This window comes from Ambystoma mexicanum, chromosome 3q (assembly GCF_040938575.1).
Source record: "Ambystoma mexicanum isolate Mex_15411 chromosome 3q, UKY_AmexF1_1, whole genome shotgun sequence".
NCBI lineage: Eukaryota > Metazoa > Chordata > Amphibia > Caudata > Ambystomatidae > Ambystoma > Ambystoma mexicanum.
The window spans coordinates 686,834,378-686,856,006 of record NC_090926.1 but is presented as its reverse complement, the minus strand read 5'-3'; the positions used below and the strand labels follow the sequence as shown (position 1 = coordinate 686,856,006).

The 21,629-nt window shown below is 41.6% G+C and overlaps 1 protein-coding gene across 2 annotated transcripts in view; it reads right to left on the bottom strand.

Moving 5' to 3' along the window:
• The window catches only part of MYH10 (myosin heavy chain 10), a 1,173,511-nt gene that overhangs the window by 123,182 nt on the left and 1,028,700 nt on the right, over nt 1–21,629 (bottom strand). For both annotated transcript variants that reach the window (XM_069654592.1, XM_069654593.1), the window contains exon 38: nt 9,389–9,477. In XM_069654592.1, coding sequence (XP_069510693.1) covers nt 9,389–9,477 — 89 coding nt within the window. The remainder of the gene's footprint in view (nt 1–9,388; nt 9,478–21,629) is intronic.

Genomic DNA, 21,629 nt, shown 5'->3' with positions numbered 1-21,629 from the left:
GTCTACTGTAGTAGATATGGAACCCCTATGCCATGTGGGCTGAGCCGGAATATCGCCTTGAATTTCACTATTGGTCATGTGAAAATGGCGATTTGACATAAAGGAGGTCCATCGCTTAACCTTCTCCATTGTGATTTTTCCTTTAGGATTAATACAGTCCAAGTTAAGATCACCTACGATAAGGGTATCCGTAATATCTTGGGAAAGGAGTACCAAATCTAAAAGTCTGGACAAACCTGCATAAAAAGCAGTATCAGTCAACCCTAAAGGATTGCGATAAATATTAATCAATGCAATAGTATGTGCTGGACATGTAATCTTGACAAGTTCGATAAAGGCAGAAACAGAATCCCAGGCTTCAATGGCGAAACCAATGGATATGTTCACTCCTGTCAATAATCCTGATGATGGTCGACCTCTTTGACTCCCAATGGCTGGAAGGAGAACAATCTCGTAATTGTTCCATACAGGTGTTTGCAGGAGCCAAGTTTCCTGTAATGCTATTATGTCCATAACAGCTGGAAAGTTAGAAATAGAGGTTTGTAGATGAGTATAGCCTCTAGTGTTCCAACTAGCAACATTAATGAGATGGTCTTTAGATGTTTGTAATGGTTATGACATATACGACTCAGCACGACCAATATTCTGCATCAAAGGGAAGCTTGCGCTAGATTGATTAGATGGTTGCTTTACATTAGAGTCCTCATTCACAAATGCTGGGTCTTGTGCTAATAAGAACCCCATTGAAAATAATTGCATTTTTGATTTCCAGATGGTATTTAGAACGATACCCGAAGGTATCCACAAACCACTGAACAAGTATTCTCAGAAATAAATTCAATCTGCTCAATGTCACTCGAGCTTATGTCTTTGAGCTCCACCACTTCAGAGAAGATGTTGAGCACACTACGACGGTTCAAATCGTAGGTGCCAAAATTTCCTCCTCGACACTTCAAAATTAAAGAATGGCATTTGCGCCGTGTCAAGGGATGAGAAGTGGGTACCGCTGGGGTGTTATTTCGGGAATTGTGGCTAACAGAATAAAAAGGATCATTTAGATTAGGTTTAGATAGATCTGAAGCGTGAGATGGAATAGCATGAGGGCGATTGTCAGTACGGAGAGAAGATTGTTGAGTTACTATGGATGTTGGTATAGAACTCAGTAAGAGCCACTGGCTCAGAGACAAATTTGGACCACTTGGTTTTTGAGGAAGCTTAGAAGGGATAGGCTGAGAGCAAGAGGCCAAATATGCATCTACAGCCTCACGTATTTGTTCCGCCGAGATTGTGGTGGAAGGGTCGATGCTCTTTTTGGTGGCTGAAGACACAATTTTGTCACTAACAACTAGATTTGTTTGGCCTTTGCATTTGTTTGGAAGTTGGCAAGTGGAGGCTTACTCAAGTTCACGAATCAAAGCATCTAACGGAGGATGGCTAGAGGCCATGGTAGTAATAGACACTGGAGGCAACACTGGGATAATAGACCCAATATTGGACTGTAAAGGGCTCTGACACGGAGGTGGGGCAATTAAAATCAGGTTTGGAGAAGGCACTACAGTATTAGCCAGCGGTCCAGTAGGAAGTCCTATAATGGGTTTAGGATTCTGCAGACCAGAGGTAGGAGGCACTAAAGAAGAGGATATTGCTATCGGTCGTGTAGGATCGAGAGTTTGAACTGGCTTACTCGCCAAAGAAGCAATTGACCCTTGGGTCAGAGGGCAAGAATTTGCACTACTAATAGTAGAAGATGAATCGGGAGCCAGCGTAAGTGAAAGTTGTTTAGACACTGGCGTTTGTATTGAATCTTGAGAGGCTTGTGTAGCTACCAAAGACTCAGGTACCGGGATCAAAGTTTGAAAGAAAGTTTTCATGGTTTGCTTCTGTAATGTCAGAGTAAACAGGTTAGAGTTTTTCTTGTTTTTTTTCTGGGTATTGTGAGAAATTTTGGAGGTCTTTTTTCTGTTTCTTCTTGCTGGTAAGGACGAAATATAATTTCCTTTCTCAACAGTAATCGCAGAAGACATAGGGACTGGGGGGGGGGGGGTGAGAGCACGAGGGTAGAAGGATCAGTTGGGAGAATAGTGTGTGTATCATTCACAGGATCACGAGTGGTGGCAGGATTCAGCCGTCCTTCAGAAGTAATAATATCCGCAAATGCAGGTATAATCTGCAGAGGTGGAAAATTAAGGGACATGGGACTTGTAGATCCGATGGTCACGATTGAAATATCGTCATCATGCGCATTGTTAGTTGGACAAGGATCGCGGGGATTTGATGACAGATTATCAGCTAAAGTCTTGAGTAGTACTAAGGTTTTGTGCGCTTCTACTGAATGAGCCGTAACTTTGGCATCTAGACATTCAAATAGTTTAAACAGACTTTGTAGATTTAGCTGCCCAGCGGCCAAAGTAATGTCGGATGTTGATAGAGCAACCCTGGCCTCTAATGGGAGAATAGCTGAAGAGAGATGAGAGTCAACTGGTAATACAGTCCGCACTGGTGATGTTATTGCAGCAAGAGATAAGCTCTTAGACGGCACGTTTGTTTTGTCCACCAGATTAGATAATGAAGTATTAGATGGATTCTGAGAAGTGAGTTTCCCCACAGCACTTTGAAAAGAAAGTTCCTGTGGGACTTGTATTTGGACTCTGCGAGGAGTCGGATAGACAAAGGAAATTGAAGGGGAACTTGGTGAACACTCCGAACGAAAACTGGCTGAAATAAGATTAATTACGCTCTGAGAATCCTGCAGTATCGAATTGTTCGAACCAGAGTGTCTAGCATGTAGTGAGAGTTCAGGCTCGAAACATGGAGAGGACGTTAAAGGTCTAAGTGCTTAGCGCCTCTTCTTTTAGTAGTCAAACATGGCAAGGGTGTATGCAACATTGTGTTGTCTGAGAGTGGGAGAGCCGCTCTCATAGCGTCACATTTAGTGTGTTCCTTCGTTATGGGCTCATAAGGAGACAGAGTGTCAAAAACTGGAAGAACTTCACTAATGTGCTCAAGGGTTGATGGAATCTTTGTACAATGGGAGCTAGCTAACATAGTAACAGAAGGAAGATGGACAATCCTACGAGAAAGAAAAGGAAGTCGTGCCGCAGGAATTGTCAATCCCTTCTGACGTAAATTTTGAGGCATACCAGAAGTTAATAAATAGGCCATGTGAAACAAATTAGAAATGCCCAACAAATCAAATTTAAAAATTAGAAGAAATACAAAACTGAGTTTTTCTCAATGGTACCACAACAATAGACACAGTGGTTGAATTGGGTGCCTTCAAAGTTCGAATAAAACGCTTGTAAATAGAATACAACAGACACTGGGTTCTCTTAATTCAAGCAAAAGTTCACAACTTATCCAGCCACAGGGTAAGGAACGCCCGACAGCTTAAGGAGCTGCCAGAGTCCGTCTCTCCCCCCTTACCCTTATGGCGATTGGGGGCTTGTGCAGCTGTTGGAACAAAGTACCTCCAAACTGGAGTACTCACCGCACAAGGACACGGACACAGCCAAACAGCAAAACAGCGTCTCCAGCCCTTACTGCCTCCAGGGCTTAACGCCGCGAGGGTGGTTGAGCCGGCACTAAATGCGGGCTGTGAGTCACGTGATTCGTCGTGTGACCGCAACGAAGTCCGCCTCCTCCAGGAAGCGTGGCGTGACCAGCAAGAGCAGCGCTCGCAGTGCTGGAATAGCAAAAAGTGTAGCAGGCAGGCAGGTATGGAGTCAGCAGGGCACTCCTTGCAGAGTAAATAACACACGCCGCTCAGGCGCTTGAGCCGGCTCTAAATGCGGGCTGTGAGTCACGTGATTCGTCACGTCACCGCAACGAAGTCCGCCTCTTACAGGAAGCGTGGCGTGACCAGCAAGAGCAGCGCTCGCAGTGCTGGAATAGCAAAAAGTGTAGCAGGCAGGCAGGTATGGAGTCAGCAGGGCACTCCTTGCAGAGTAAATAACACACGCCGCTCAGGCGCTTGAGCCGGCACTAAATGCGGGCTGTGAGTCACGTGATTCGTCACGTGACCGCTACGAAGTCCGCCTCCTCCAGGAAGCGTGGCGTGACCAGCAAGAGCAGCGCTCGCAGTGCTGGAATAGCCAAAAGTGTAGCAGGCAGGCAGGTATGGAGTCAGCAGGGCACTCCTTGCAGAGTAAATAACACACGCCGCTCAGGCGCTTGAGCCAGCACTAAATGCGGGCTGTGAGTCACGTGATTCGTCACGTGACCGCAACGAAGTCCGCCTCCTCCAGGAAGCGTGGTGTGACCAGTAAGAGCAGCGCTCGCAGTGCTGGAATAGCAAAAAGTGTAGCAAGCAGGCAGGTATGGAGTCAGCAGGGCACTCCTTGCAGAGTAAATAACACACGCCGCTCAGGCGCTTGAGCCAGCACTAAATGCGGGCTGTGAGTCACGTGATTCGTCACGTGACCGCAACGAAGTCCGCCTCCTCCAGGAAGCGTGGTGTGACCAGCAAGAGCAGCGCTCGCAGTGCTGGAATAGCAAAAAGTGTAGCAGGCAGGCAGGTATGGAGTCAGCAGGTCACTCCTTGCAGAGTAAATAACACACGCCGCTCAGGCGCTTGAGCCGCCACTAAATGCGGGCTGTGAGTCACGTGATTTGCCACGAGACCGCAACGAAGTCCGCCTCCTCCAGGAAGCATGGCGTGACCAGCAAGAGCAGCGCTCGCAGTGCTGGAATAGCAAAAAGTGTGGCAGGCAAACAGGTATCTAAGGAATTAAGCGAGGATAGAAAAGACCTCAGAGAAAAAAAAATCATCACTAAGAAAACAAAGGGAAAAAGTTCCTGCTGCAGAAAAGGGTGATAACCACCTTATGATACCACAGAGAACAAATCCATGTGGATCAGCCCTTAGTGACAAAGAAAAAGGGGGGATCCCCCTCAGAAGCCCTAGTCATAAAATTGAGGTTCACTGTGGACAATTCAGGAATTTCTAGTAAAAGCAAAAACATCCCCAATGATGGGAATAAGAAGATGGACGATTGGACATGGATGGCAAACACCTTAAACACAAAGAAAAGACAATAGATCGATGAGGGGCGCTTAAACCTCCACGTTGCCCCATGGAACACCAGAGGCTTTAAGCATCTATTTTCTGGTGGAAGTAATTTTTGGGGCAAATATGAAATCATATGCATACAGGAATCCTGGTTGAGGAAAACTCCCCTCTGTGAGGGCTAGGAAGTTTATATAAACCCACCCAAAAGGGAGACCCTTTGTGGGCCTGCTGACCCTAAAAAAGATGGATAGCAATTTACAAGTCCTGGAACACCACACTCCAAACCCTTGTGTGCAAATTCTGAAAATAGCAATCAAATCAGAGCCAAAAGAAGGACCAACTAAGTTGCTACTAATTAACACTGATTGGAGTGAAAATATGCCCAAAGTGGAAACATATATAAATCGCATCATGGAACCCATCGATAAGTTAATGATGGAGGACAAAGATCAACTTGTTATACTCAGTGGGGATCTGAACATCAAAATATTGAACAAAGACGGAAGGAAAAAAGCTATTGAACTACTAATAGTTAAAGAAAAAAGATGGATGGAGGAAATGAGAATCCGTGATATGAAGATGCTTAATAGCCAGACCACAGGTGATCTGTTGGGGGCAAACACATAGTTTTGTGGAAATAGTGGAGCCTATCTGGATTACTGTTTTGTGTGAAGTAATACCCTGAAGTGGGTAAATACCTTCATAATTAAGAAGCAAGCGAACAGTGATCGCAGCCTATTGGAAATAGAATTAGCTTGGAAAATAGGAAAAGCACCCGTTAAGAAGGGGGTGGATGAAATGGAAGTATCTTGGGGCAGAAACCGATTAAGAATCAAAAAACATTCGATACCAAAGTTGGTGGAGAAATACAACAAGGTTGTAGAGGAAAGGCAAGGTATGGCTGAATACAGATGTCTGTTAGAAGCTTTTTAGGTCAAGCATGACCCAAATAGAGTGAAAAGAATGACAAGGAAACGCGCGTATGATGAATCCTTAGTCATCAAAAGGAAAGAATACAGAGCCGAACTTGTCCAAATAAAAAAGAACACGGAGAAAGAGGAACAAATGAGGAGGTGTCGGCAAACCCATAAAAATTGGCTACGCTCTACAAGACATCAAAGAGCCCAGAGAGATGTGGAAAAAATGTTAGCCCCAGTGGACATGGCCAATGTAAGTAACGGGGACCTCTGCCAATCAGACGAAAATTGGATAAACCATTACACAGCCTTATGCGAGGCGGGAAACGGGAAAATAGTAACAAAAAAAGATCATGATTTAAATCCCTGGTCAATGGAATTTGACCGCGAAGACATCTTAAAGATGGTTAAAACATTGAGCTCTTCCCGGGCGGCGGGGCCAGATGGCATCTCTAACAAGATGCTTAAGGATAATTGTGAAGAATGGACAGATCTAATATTCTCATTGTTCGAACAAATAAGACAATCCAAAAGAATTCCAACATCATGGAGAGAGGCATTTATCATGCCAATTTACAAAAAAGGGGACAGAGGAGATTCCAGAAACGATAGGCATGTAGCCCTGCTGGACTCAATAGGTAAGCTATTCGCCTCCATCTTGCTAAGAGACCTGAAAAAATGGGCACAAAAGGCTGAAATCCTGGATAAGCGGCTAAAGGCTTTTATGAGTGGTGTGGGTACATCACTGAATTTGTTTCTATTAAATCTTCTAAAAGCAAGAGCACTTGAAGAAAAAAGAGCCATCTATCTAGGATTTATAGATCTCGAACAGGCGTTCGATGAGATAAACCGCGACCGCTTGTGGTCAAAGATGGAAAGCTGGGGTTGCCCGGTCAACCTATTAGAAGCTATCCAGGCCCTTTATACCAATACCAACATACAGGTTCAAACAACAGCAAAGGGGTCGGTGACAAAAAAGATCAAGACTTACAGAGGGATAAAGCAGGGATGTGTGTAGGCACAATTCCTGTTTGTCATATACATGGCCGATATGAGGGCCTCACAAGGAAGGGTACGCGCTTTTGCCCCAAAGATTGATGGTACAGAAGTGCCATGGGTGCTATATGCTCATGACGCGGTATTTATCGACCAGACGGCCATTGGCCTTCAGCGACGGATGGTGGCATTCAAAGAATACCTAACAGAAAATAGTATGAAAATAAGCATTAAAAAGATCCATGGTATTAATAATGAAATCCACCCGTGGGAAAAAGAGTGATAAGAAAAACTATCCCTGGTCGTTAGACAATCAAAAACTGGAAGTGGTGGATACAACATTATACCTAGGATTGAGGATAAATAAAAACAGTAATGAAGAGGGGCAATATGCACTGATCAGAGAAAAACTAAAGACCTTAACAAATCAGGGACTAGCTATTAATCGAAGGTATGGGAAGTTCTACTTGACGCCTATTCTAACATTACAAACAAAAGGTGGTAGCGGTAATTACCTATGGAACTGAGGCACTGCTGGCCTTCCGCTGGGAAATCTGGGGTGTCTGTGAGGCATATTTTTGGCGTAAAATCTTAATATTGCCGAACTCCCTGCCTATAGAGACCATAAGAAATGAATTAAGGCTGCAATCCCTGGCTTCAATAGCATTATGGAAAACTCTGCCCCTCTACCGGAAATGTATCCTCGATCAACCATCAGTACCATTTGAAATCCTGGCCCAGCAGGGGTCGATAAAGAGAGACAAGACTCTACAATGCTGGAAGAACAAATGTAAAAGCCTTGTGGAGCATCTAAATATCTCGGATGACATCTTGAAATACAATCCTAATAAGGCAAAAAGACCCCTTCAGGAAAAGGACTGGGACGAAACAAAGGAGAAGATAAAGGAGAAAAATCTCTGCTACAATATTATATGAGAGGGGAACATTTTGAATAGTCTCCCCCCATATTTGAAGAAATGTCCATCATATCATTACAGAGACCTCCTGATGCGATGCAGATTGAACATCTGGGACTGTAGAGAAGTACAATGGAGGAGAAAGTTAATCGAAAAGAATAAATCGTACTGTAGGTTTTGTGAAGTCAATGACTCGCTGGAGACTATCAGACATGTCATGTTAAACTGCCCGGCTTTGGGTCCGAAACGCTTGACAGAAATGGGAAATTATGTGACATAACTTTCAACCGAGAGGGAAGAAGAATATTGGGAGAGACTGTCGACAGTGGAGAAGGTGGGACGGACAATAGATGCTTTGAAATTTGTTGAAGCCCTGAATCTGGGCTTGCACAGGGGTGGAAAAAGCGGTGAAGAATCGAGATAATTGTGACAATTGACATTCGCGAAACGATTATTTAAATGGTCCGAATGTAAGAAGACCAGCCCACCCAAGCAAACGATAAGCATCTAAAGAAGTTTAAGGAAATTGAAATGTAGAAATGTGAAAGGTTTAACTGCTTAACCAATAAAACAAACAAAATAATTAGTGAACTTTTTTGGACTGGGCTGTAAAAGACAATATAAGGTACTCCCTAACCTTTCCATTGCAGGTTGCCCAGGTGGGGGATCTTCACATTGTATTACTATTTGATTCTCATGAAAGTATACTGGCTATGTTCTGAAACTAACTTGCTTTATTCCTTGATCTATGAAAGTACACCGTACTTAATAATTCAGAAGCCTGTTTAAAACGGTCAGCAGTTGGTTCATTCAATTAATGAATTTAAGTCTAGTGTGGTACAACATAGAGTGAGTATATATTTGCCATTAATTGAATCGAGCTGCCTGAGTACAAAGTGTTATTATTTATATGTAAACATTTTATTGAACCACATTTTATATAGAGAAGCTATGTTATCACCTAACATAGTGTGTGGACATTCCTTTGTGGGGGGTTTGGGGATTTACTGTACATAGGAACCAGCCTGCCTTACCTCCTGAGAGCTCAAACCTTGGTTGCTTGGCCAGCTACCATATAGAGAACCTTGGCTGGGGTGCTCTGGGCCTCTGCCTCAACCATATAGAGTGCACAAGTACAGCTACCCCCCCTCCACTCTTTTTACATCCTCTATCAGTATTGCGATTGCCCGGGAGGGTGGGTGGGACGTGTCGAGCTGCTCTCTGTCTTAGATAAAAAGATTGTGACTGCATCTGGTAAGGCTTTATCACAGGCTAGCAAGGCGTAAGGAAGAAAAAAAAACAAGCAGGAAGGTTTTGCATAACAATGACATTGGAAACAACCTTTTACCTACCAGGCTAAATCAGGATATATTCCTTCTTATTGTTAATTCACGTTACGGTAACAATGTGAAAATAAAACCTTAAAACATTCACCACATTAACATCTGTATCTATTTTTCTGTCTAGTAAAAAAAGAAAACTGCCACCTTTCACCCGCCAACACTGAATGACAAGGGTGCCCTTACAATATTGAAAACTATAAAACTTACTTTCCAGAAGCACTATTTGAGATTTCGTCTGACAGTTCATCCCTCTCCTGCTCAGCATGGCGACGTGCTCTCTCAGAAGCAGCAAGATCCTGCAAGAGATGTCAACATTTATTCTGCAGGCAATTGTGGGTCACCCCTTCCAACAAGAACCCATGCCACTTCATAATGTTAAGACTTAAGTTTAGATAACCGCAAAGCATTATATACATTTATTATTTTCCAGGTAAAGCGGCCACATGCCCTTATGACAATGTAGATATGCACACAGGAAAAACACACTGAAACTGAAAGTAATAGTAGCAGCAGTCAGTGTCGGGACTAGCTCATTTTATATGGTTTCTCCGAATTTAAAGAATTGAATAAAAACAGTCTACTAAGCTGCCCCCAAGAGTAGAATGTAGAATACTTTCCTAGGTGAGAACCATAAAGAAATAACATTTCATAATGAAATCAATATATCTCCAAAAATTGATTTAATATATTTAGACTGATATCTGCTCATCAAGTTGAAGCTGCTTGTGTTACGTTCGGATTGCATAGGTTGGGTTTTCTTGCTTCTTTCTTCCATTCCATTTCTCCTTTGATTGTTATTCTGTCTTAGTAGACACTGCAGCACCAAATGAACAGAAGGGGACTCAAAACAACCCATCTCTTTTCCTATTGGAGTCAATGCACCATTCGAGTGACTGGCTGTAATCGTCATGGTTAGGCAAGATTGGATGAAGTAAACCTGTGGGAGACTACACCAGCCTTGTCCTCTTGGTAATGGGTAACCCACCTATTGGTATAGGTATGTAGTACACAAGTTGGTAGAGTGACTGAGCAGCTAGACTTATGTCATGTGAGCTGTAGAGATGTAACACAGAGATTCACAATTACAAGTATCCAAATAACACTTACACTCAAGTAGAATAATTATTTATTTAACGGTCAGTTTTAAATAATCCTTTTTTTAAAAGGGCAATATGCAACAACAAAAATACACTTCACAACACTTCCTCAGATTTAAGATAAGCAAGTAGATACTCTTTAGAGATGCTGACAATACACTTCCTACACCCTGAGGTGAATTCAATTGCTAGGCAGTAAAGGCATTTATACATCACTTTTTGTACGTTGAGGACAAATAAATGGTTAGGGAAGGAAAAAGGTTAACAGGTTCTCAAAGCATGCGAGTACTTTTCAATCCCCCAATGAAATCTAGATTAGATCTTTCCCAGCAATACAAGTTTACTTATCCACCACCTATGAGGGACAGTTAGAATCAATGTCATTGGGTCAGGAGAGTCTGCAGGGAGCCAGGACAGCCAAAGTCAATTCGGACAAAGTCTACGGATGTGAAGCACTTCTTTAGATAGCAAAACGTCTTGCACAAAGTTTAGAGAGTTTGTAATGAAATCACTGTTAGGCCACAAACTAGTAGGCTTGTGAAATACAGAGCTGAGATCAACTCTGCAAACAGCAGCTACTGCAAGTATCCAGCGAGATATGCAAGCTACAGACAAAAGAGGGAAGTACCCCTTAGTAAGCACAGTACCTTAGGTTTGAAGAAGAGGATCCAGCTGGCTTCTGTTCCTGTTGCATTCCTGTAGATCCTTGGTTCCTGGGCCTCAGTCATGGGGACAAGAGGGAGAACATCTGGGGACTCCTGCACTGCGGTTTGAAGGTCGGCGGCAGCTACGGCTCTTTTCCGGTCAGCGGCACCTCGCAGTTTCAGCTACTGGCAAATAGCACCACGCGGATCTTGGACACATGATGGGCTTCCCTTGCTTCTGGAGGCCAGCACTCTGGTGAGGTGACCCAGACTTGGGTTGTCCTGCTTCAGGAGGTTCCTCAGGATCTTCCTGGAGCTCTGGTCTGGCTTAAAGACAATGCACTCAACTATGGATTTCTTGACGACCGGCACTCAGTTCCAGCAGCAGCGAAGATGTACAGCCAGTTGGGGAAGGTCCTCCAGCAAAATTAGTCTTGGGGTTAGTTGGTCCCACCAACCCAAGGGAAGAAGACGTCCGTTGTGGAGCTTCTCTAGTCGATTTGGAGTTTGGAGCTTCAGCACTGCAGCAGGGCTTCCCTGGGCAGTTCACCGGTCCAGTAGGGTGCAGCAGGCTTCTCTTCCCATTTCCTTCGGCGGATGTTTCGTCCAGTAGTCGACTGTCTTTGGTTCCAGAAGCCTCGCCTTTTATGCAGGTTTCTCGCATTCATGCACAGTTTAGCTGTCACTCACACAGCAGGGTGGCTGTCCTACAAGGACAGCCAGTCAATCATCACTGGGTGCATTCAGGTAACCAAGGAGAGTAAGGACAGGAAGTTTCGGGCACCTCCCTTGCTTCCTGCCCTGCCAGACACACTGGAGCCAGAGGCGAGTTTCAGCACTGAAGCCTGCCAAATGCAAAATGAACAAATGGGTTAAACCTGGTTTGGCACGCAGAGTAAACCCCAAGAAAGACCTCATAAGCAACAAATGGCGAAAAAAGAAGACCAGGGCCATTTTGACAAAATGGTCACCCAGGGGTGCTATACTGCAGCCCGCGGTAAAAACACAATGGTAGGAAAATTAAACCACTACCACCAGCCATTAAAAGTCGTGAGGGTAACATAAAAAAATGTAACAGGAGTAAGAAGACAAAAAAGGCTACTAAGTAACCGCCCCAGCACTCCACATAAAATGGTGTGTGCTGGGTCTACTGAGAGAACAGGTAAGTAAAGTCAATTTCACTTTACTACTCTTGGGAACAGTAGTTCACCCAAGAGAAGGTGTTTAAACCTTATGATAAATCCAAATGACTTCTCTGTGACACTGCACTCAAGGTGATGTGCGTCACCATACAGAAGTAGATGCTTATGGAGTTTGACAGACTCCAAAAACAGAGAATACATAATCCAAATCAGATCCAAATCAGATCAAAAATACGAGAGTGAGAAAAAAAATCTCACTCACTCCAGGATAAAAATGTAAAGTCCTTAAGTCCAGCAAAAGAGCTAGGGGGTTTCTAAGGCTGAAGGGAATTAGCACAGAAATGAGAATTCTCCCTAACAGTTATCATCATCATTCTTAAAACAGAATTCCAACTGGTCATTAAAGTGCCAATACAAAGTGACAGTAAATGTGAATAACTGGATGCGCCTACCTCATGCTCATCCATAAATAAAACAAAACATTTGACGGCAAAGCTGTGAGCCTGTGTGGAATTAACCAAAAGCGCAAAGTATTGGTAATGCACACACCAGGTTTGCCTTAAGTGTGTCAAAGTGCAAAGATAAGATATAGGTGTGTCAGAGAACTGGCACTAGAGAAACGCTTACCCCTCACTACTCTAACCTCAAAGATAGGTTGGAAAGCTTCTTATCACACATATATATATATATTTTTATATATTTTCAAAACAGCATTGGTCTGTAAAGACAGCAATTATATCAAGAGGCATATGCATACATACAAGTAATTTTAATGGGGAATGTCAAACATATTTAAAAAGACAAATGAAAGATACAGTGCTCAGTGTCTAAAACAGGTAAGACCAGGCTTTAAATAACAAAAAGCCAGAAGAAAAACAAACATACAAGATGAAGCAGCTTAATATACTTTCTGATCCTAATACACAATTTGTACAAAATGGCTAAAATTAGGCATTTGATGAGATACAAAATGTCGACATGTTTCGGCCAATGATCAGATAGGACAGTTTCTCAAATGTCCATCCAAGAGATAAATGTAGCGGCCATCATCAGGACAGGACATTTCTTCAGGATGAGCCTTATGGACAATTTACTATTGGCATCAACAATCTAAAAAGATACATATATATACAGTTAGTCATCAGACATTAGACATTGACTTACACAGTAAAAAAAAATTAATCTTCCTTGTATAACCTCAGATATATAAACACAAGACTTATAGTGGCTGTCTATTTGATTTGTAAAAACTATGTAGGTAAAATATCCAAGTATATTCTATCTACAGGATAGTTTATCTACCGTGTTCACCATGGACCACAGTTCACATACCCTTGTGTGACATATATGAAAAATCCAACCCTTACCAATAACTCCTAGGTCAAGTGTGATCGACAAAGTGAAGAAATGGACCAGATTGATCCATTTGGGGACAAACATGTCACCATAATGGCTAATTATTAGTCATCTAGTTAATTTATGGCATCATCTATGTAAATAGATAGGAAATAGCCGGTCATTTTTAATTGGTTCTCTTTCTATTAATAATATCATTTATCAGGTTCTTTCATACCAGAGGACAGTGTTCAATTGAAACACCAGGACGTGAAAACAATGTGTTCATGCAACCAAAAAACCAAAGAACAAAAAACTTACTTCCGGATGTGACCGGATGAAGATCTCACTAAGCATCAATTAGCACATCCGGAGTGCAGCTAGAAAGCGGCGTTATAGTGTTAGATTTGTAAGATATCCTGAATCAAATACAGGAAGAAGGTAGTATTTTAATCTTACAGTCTTGTTAGACCTGAACATACTTATTAACAGGCAATATTTCTATATACCTTTTCACGGGGTCTTCATATATACTGTGAAGAGGCGATCGGAAAATTAATATCAACCGCTAAGACCCTGGTAGAAAACAAATCCGTATGGTCGAGGGAGTATTGTCCAGGTCGTGTGCAGGCAATCTGTCATAATACAGAGCACAGAAAAACTAGTCAGACCACACGCTATTCACAAGAACAAACTAGTGACAAGTTTGTTCTTGTGAATAGCGTGTGGTCTGACTATAGAAATATTGCCTGTTAATAAGTATGTTCAGGTCTAACAAGACTGTAAGATTAAAATACTACCTTCTTCCTGTATTTGATTCAGGATATCTTACAAATCTAACACTATAACGCCGCTTTCTAGCTGCACTCCGGATGTGCTAATTGATGCTTAGTGAGATCTTCATCCGGTCACATCCGGAAGTAAGTTTTTTGTTCTTTGGTTTTTTGGTTGCATGAACACATTGTTTTCACGTCCTGGTGTTTCAATTGAACACTGTCCTCTGGTATGAAAGAACCTGATAAATGATATTATTAATAGAAAGAGAACCAATTAAAAATGACCGGCTATTTCCTATCTATTTACATAGATGATGCCATAAATTAACTAGATGACTAATAATTAGCCATTATGGTGACATGTTTGTCCCCAAATGGATCAATCTGGTCCATTTCTTCACTTTGTCGATCACACTTGACCTAGGAGTTATTGGTAAGGGTTGGATTTTTCATATATGTCACACAAGGGTATGTGAACTGTGGTCCATGGTGAACACGGTAGATAAACTATCCTGTAGATAGAATATACTTGGATATTTTACCTACATAGTTTTTACAAATCAAATAGACAGCCACTATAAGTCTTGTGTTTATATATCTGAGGTTATACAAGGAAGATTAATTTTTTTTACTGTGTAAGTCAATGTCTAATGTCTGATGACTAACTGTATATATATGTATCTTTTTAGATTGTTGATGCCAATAGTAAATTGTCCATAAGGCTCATCCTGAAGAAATGTCCTGTCCTGATGATGGCCGCTACATTTATCTCTTGGATGGACATTTGAGAAACTGTCCTATCTGATCATTGGCCGAAACATGTCGACATTTTGTATCTCATCAAATGCCTAATTTTAGCCATTTTGTACAAATTGTGTATTAGGATCAGAAAGTATATTAAGCTGCTTCATCTTGTATGTTTGTTTTTCTTCTGGCTTTTTGTTATTTAAAGCCTGGTCTTACCTGTTTTAGACACTGAGCACTGTATCTTTCATTTGTCTTTTTAAATATGTTTGACATTCCCCATTAAAATTACTTGTATGTATGCATATGCCTCTTGATATAATTGCTGTCTTTACAGACCAATGCTGTTTTGAAAATATATAAAAATATATATATATATGTGTGATAAGAAGCTTTCCAACCTATCTTTGAGGTTAGAGTAGTGAGGGGTAAGCGTTTCTCTAGTGCCAGTTCTCTGACACACCTATATCTTCTCTCGTGACCCATCCCTTCTTTGAGAAATTGCTCCCCCGTTATCAAAAAAACGTTGGGATTGGGCCTTCTATTACATGCTTTGGACAGCCCTTGGCTGGAAGGCCTCATTGACAGGCTAGTGATCCATCCTTGAGTTAGACACGCACGTTGTGTGGTGCCTTATATTAAGATGGATAGTGTCAATATTTTGACATTCTCTGAAGAATATTACCAGAGACTGATGACTTTACCCACCATAGTAACTACAGATACAACTAATGAGATTCCAGTCGCAAACAAAGACGATCTGGATATATTGGTACAAAAAAAGAAAAAATTGATTCGCACAGAATCCCATGGACAGATGATGCTGGCCTATTTAAAAGCGGGTATAATACCTGAAGGGCTGCAAGTAAAAAACATCCCAAGGGTGTTTTTAGACAACCCTAAATTCAAGGGACAATTCAGCGCTGTGGGGAATAAATGCTCACGGGATTATTTAATTTTGATCATCGATACTTCGGTGGAAGAGACGACCAAACAAAAACTGGAAATTGAAACTCTTGAAAACAAGATGATAGGTGACAATCTTATAAAAGATATCAAAGAGAAATTGACAAAAATTGAAGAAGAGATAGTAAAATTTAAAAAATTTACCTTAGACAAAAAAATTTGGAAATACAAAAAAGACCATGAAAACTACAAGGAAATCACCACCTATCCGTATCTGGTTCCCTCCTTTTACGATGATCAAAACAAACAATCACAGAGCAGAAACAAAAACACAGGTCGCCCTAAGAATAAATATGTGAGTTTCTCCAATACATCTAACACCACGTCAAGTAGTGACTCTGACAATCCCTCCACCTCCAGCGGCCCCAACATCAACAACCCAGCCCCTCCTTTTTTTCGGGGGCGAGGGAAAAAATCACGTCCGTGGCAGCAAGGGCCTCCACGGATGCAAACCCGCAACTGGAGAGGTCCTCCGCAGAACTGGTGATTCCTATTTATAATCTGTCAAACCATGTTCTCACTGATGCTGAAACATCAGTCCTTAAAAATGGACTGAGTTTTGTCCCAACTACAAAAGCAAAAGACTTCGATACTCAGGTTGAACTGCAAAAATTTTTCCGTTCAATTCGTTTAAAATATTTTTTCAAAAATGGCCAGCCCTCGACAAAAACACCTAGCACTACTGGCCTCAAATTACCGTCACATTTTACTCCATCTAACGCTATGGTCAGTCCGGCCATTCTAGCCTTTGAAAATAAGATCTTAGAAAAAACGAAACATCTTTTGAAAGACAAAAATCAACATAAAGACAATTTGAGCAAGAGCGAACGCATCGCTCTAACTGCTTTACAAAAGAACTCGGCATTCTTAATAAAACCCGCTGACAAAGGCGGAGGTATTGTTCTATGGGATACTACATTGTACTCCACAGAGGTCAATCTTCAACTTAATAACCCAGTATTTTATCGTAAACTGAACCATGACCCTACGGGGTCCATTCGGGAAGAAATCAAAAGCCTGATGGATCATGCCTTACAAGAGGAATGGATCGATCATGATGAATATCAGTTTCTCATAAAAACATCACCCACAATTCCTGCTTTTTACCTCCTCCCGAAGATTCATAAAAACGAGCGTATTCCACCGGGTAGACCGATTGTATCAGCCATCAACTCCATTCTCGAGCCACTTTCCATCTACGCCGACTATTTTTTGAGACCTTTTGTGTTAAAAATGAATTCTTATGTAAAAGACACCACTAGCATGATTAATTTAATATCTGAACTTCAGCTCAACATGACAGATCTCTTAGTCACTTTAGACGTAACTGCTCTCTATACAAGCATTCCACAGGGAGAATGCTTAATGATTATGGAGACTTTTCTGAATAAACGGACGGACACATTGTCAAAAGTACCTACACCATTTATCATGGAGTGCATTAAAATTGCCCTGACTGAAAACTTCTTTCTTTATGAAGGGACTTTTTATAAACAAATTCATGGGACAAGCATGGGTGCGACGTTTGCGCCAGATCTGGCAAATTTATTCATGGACCATTTCGAAAGCATCTCCATATATAATCCATCCAATCCTTTTAAAGATAACATCCTTAAATGGCTTCGCTATATAGACGACGTGTTTATGATTTGGCAGGGGGATCTCCCTTGCCTTTACTCCTTTCTAGAATGGCTAAACAATCATAATCCACACATCAAATTTACCATGACGTTCGACAAAACCATCATTCCGTTTCTGGATCTCTCCATTTTTAAAACTGCAGAAGGCACTCTGAACACTAGCCTCTACCGCAAATCTACGGACAAAAACACACTCCTCAGATATAACAGTTTCCATCCCCTGAGTCTACGAGAAAATTTACCCATTGGGCAATTCTTAAGACTAAGAAGAAACTGTACGGATCTCGGGGATTTTATCCGAGAAAGTAAAGACCTTAAATTACGTCTATCCACTAGAGGCTACCCCAAAAAATGTATCAATCGAGCATATAAAAGAGCTAAATATGCCAATAGAAATAGATGCCTTCACCGTGAGCCAACAACTACAGAAGATAGATTAACGTGTGTGAGCACGTTTAGCCCTATTAGCAATGCCTTACGTAAAATAATCAAACAACAGTGGCATATCCTGACTACGGAAGAATTTTGCCCTGCCCAACCCAGGTTCGCTTTTAAACGGCAAAAAAATGTAAAAGACCGTTTGGTCCACACTTATCCAGTTATATGTCCACCTACATCACAAACTACTCTGTGGAATCTTCCACCGGTAGTAGGACATTTTAAATGTGGCCATTGTTCAGTGTGCGCTTTGACATCCAATTGTAAGTCGATTGAACTGAATAGCAGAACATGGAATTTAAAACACTTTTCCAACTGTGCCTCAGATTGGCTTATTTATGGCATTAAATGCCCATGTAATTTATTATACATAGGAAAAACGAGCCGCGCTGTACGGCTTAGAATTAGTGAACACAGGTCGTGTCTGAAGAATAAAATTGAGAACAAACCCCTGGTTTCTCACTATATTGCGGCAAAACACAACTATACCGATCTAAAATGGTTTGTCATTCAAAAAATCTTACCCTCCCCTAGAGGTGGTAATAGAGACTTAGCCCTGAGCCTAGCTGAACAAAGGCTGATATATAATCTGAATACGGTTAACCACGGTCTAAATTCATCTGTGGAATGGAATAGTTTAATAACATAACTCGGATTACTGATGAGGATGTTGGATATCCACACCCCTCTTCTTTTTTGTCTCACTTTTTTGTCTCATTTTCTTTCTCCCTGAGACCCCTGATTGGCCACCCGACAGCTGTCTCCCGTTATGGATGCGCGATCTGGGGCTTCCTCTGGCGGATTTCCGCCTAGGGGTCACTTTGGGCCACTTTAGTCCTCTGGGTATAGTTCCCCCACAGCTTCGGGGGCCTCCCGTAGAGAGCCTTGCCTGTATTGACAGTGTGCAGTGACACACGGCTCAGGCCGATATAACACTGTATCTTTAAAATGAGTCCCCGCCTGTCGTGACGTCAACGGCGAGACCTATTTAATCTCGCCGTTTGCATGGCTGTTGCTCATTATTCTCCACAACACGACTGCGGCGAGAGGATCGTTCGTCTCGTAACTGAGGAGTGCAAGGTAAGCACCCGTATTCCATATACTTCACAGTGACAAGTTTGTTCTTGTGAATAGCGTGTGGTCTGACTAGTTTTTCTGTGCTCTGTATTATGACAGATTGCCTGCACACGACCTGGACAATACTCCCTCGACCATACGGATTTGTTTTCTACCAGGGTCTTAGCGGTTGATATTAATTTTCCGATCGCCTCTTCACAGTATATATGAAGACCCCGTGAAAAGGTATATAGAAATATTGCCTGTTAATAAGTATGTTCAGGTCTAACAAGACTGTAAGATTAAAATACTACCTTCTTCCTGTATTTGATTCAGGATATCTTACAAATCTAACACTATAACGCCGCTTTCTAGCTGCACTCCGGATGTGCTAATTGATGCTTAGTGAGATCTTCATCCGGTCACATCCGGAAGTAAGTTTTTTGTTCTTTGGTTTTTTGGTTGCATGAACACATTGTTTTCACGTCCTGGTGTTTCAATTGAACACTGTCCTCTGGTATGAAAGAACCTGATAAATGATATTATTAATAGAAAGAGAACCAATTAAAAATGACCGGCTATTTCCTATCTATTTACATAGATGATGCCATAAATTAACTAGATGACTAATAATTAGCCATTATGGTGACATGTTTGTCCCCAAATGGATCAATCTGGTCCATTTCTTCACTTTGTCGATCACACTTGACCTAGGAGTTATTGGTAAGGGTTGGATTTTTCATATATGTCACACAAGGGTATGTGAACTGTGGTCCATGGTGAACACGGTAGATAAACTATCCTGTAGATAGAATATACTTGGATATTTTACCTACATAGTTTTTACAAATCAAATAGACAGCCACTATAAGTCTTGTGTTTATATATCTGAGGTTATACAAGGAAGATTAATTTTTTTTACTGTGTAAGTCAATGTCTAATGTCTGATGACTAACTGTATATATATGTATCTTTTTAGATTGTTGATGCCAATAGTAAATTGTCCATAAGGCTCATCCTGAAGAAATGTCCTGTCCTGATGATGGCCGCTACATTTATCTCTTGGATGGACATTTGAGAAACTGTCCTATCTGATCATTGGCCGAAACATGTCGACATTTTGTATCTCATCAAATGCCTAATTTTAGCCATTTTGTACAAATTGTGTATTAGGATCAGAAAGTATATTAAGCTGCTTCATCTTGTATGTTTGTTTTTCTTCTGGCTTTTTGTTATTTAAAGCCTGGTCTTACCTGTTTTAGACACTGAGCACTGTATCTTTCATTTGTCTTTTTAAATATGTTTGACATTCCCCATTAAAATTACTTGTATGTATGCATATGCCTCTTGATATAATTGCTGTCTTTACAGACCAATGCTGTTTTGAAAATATATAAAAATATATATATATATGTGTGATAAGAAGCTTTCCAACCTATCTTTGAGGTTAGAGTAGTGAGGGGTAAGCGTTTCTCTAGTGCCAGTTCTCTGACACACCTATATCTTCTCTCGTGACCCATCCCTTCTTTGAGAAATTGCTCCCCCGTTATCAAAAAAACGTTGGGATTGGGCCTTCTATTACATTCAAAGTGCAAAGATAGCAATAATATTAGATTTCAACCAATCATTAAAATGCTAATACAAAGTTGTTGTTAATGGTCTGAATTGGATTCCCCTACTTTGCACATTACTCAGGAGAAGGATACACATGACGATTCAGTTATGAACACCTGCACAGTTGCCTATGTTGTTAAAAATTGGTTGCCTGCGCCTGGCTTTCCCAAGGTACATCAAAAAAGTCCATGCCCCTTTTGGCAAGTCTGCCCATAGTAAATACACCATAGCTGGGTGACATTGGAAATAGCCAGCTTCTGTCAGCCGGGTCTCAAAGTGCGGTTCCTAATCAAAGTGTAAACTGGTGTGAGGGTAGATTTCTTTCTGTGAAATCTCCACTCACTGAGTCCCCAAGCACTGTTTTGCTGGACACCTGGAATGTTTGCTAATTCTTCTGAGTGAGTGGGAATCGTTCGCCCCTACTCACTCTCCGTTTTACTCTTGTGTATGAAACCTTTCTGACCACTTTTAGGTATTTCTATTTGTAGCCATGCTTTCCTCATACTTTTTGGCATTTACATTTTACTAAAGCAGCACACCACACCTTCTGTGTAGTGTTGCTGGGAGCTCCTAGAGCTTCCACTCCATTGTTTATTTATTTTCCTGACTAGCTCCTAAAGTTAGCCGGGCAAGGGAATGGTACAAGTTACTTACCTGTAACTCTTGTTCTCCAGCATGGGTCTTCTATGCTATGAATATTCCCCATTGTCAGGCTGGGAATCCTCTGTAATTTAAAGCCGTATAGCATTAAGCTAAACAACTGCTTGTTGCTTACATAGCCTATTACTGTCGTTTTGGGCGATACTGGCCCAGCCAATGACAAGCTAAATTTAGAGGTACCAGCTTTTCTGTGCTGGCTCCTACAGAATGGAATGCCCTCCCACTGGAGAATGTCCAACTCCCGGTCATTAATTAAAGGGGGCAGTTAAAGCCTATCTATTTAACATCAAGCCAGATTAATCCTGTCTAAAACTCCTGGTTGCCCCTCCTGGTCGT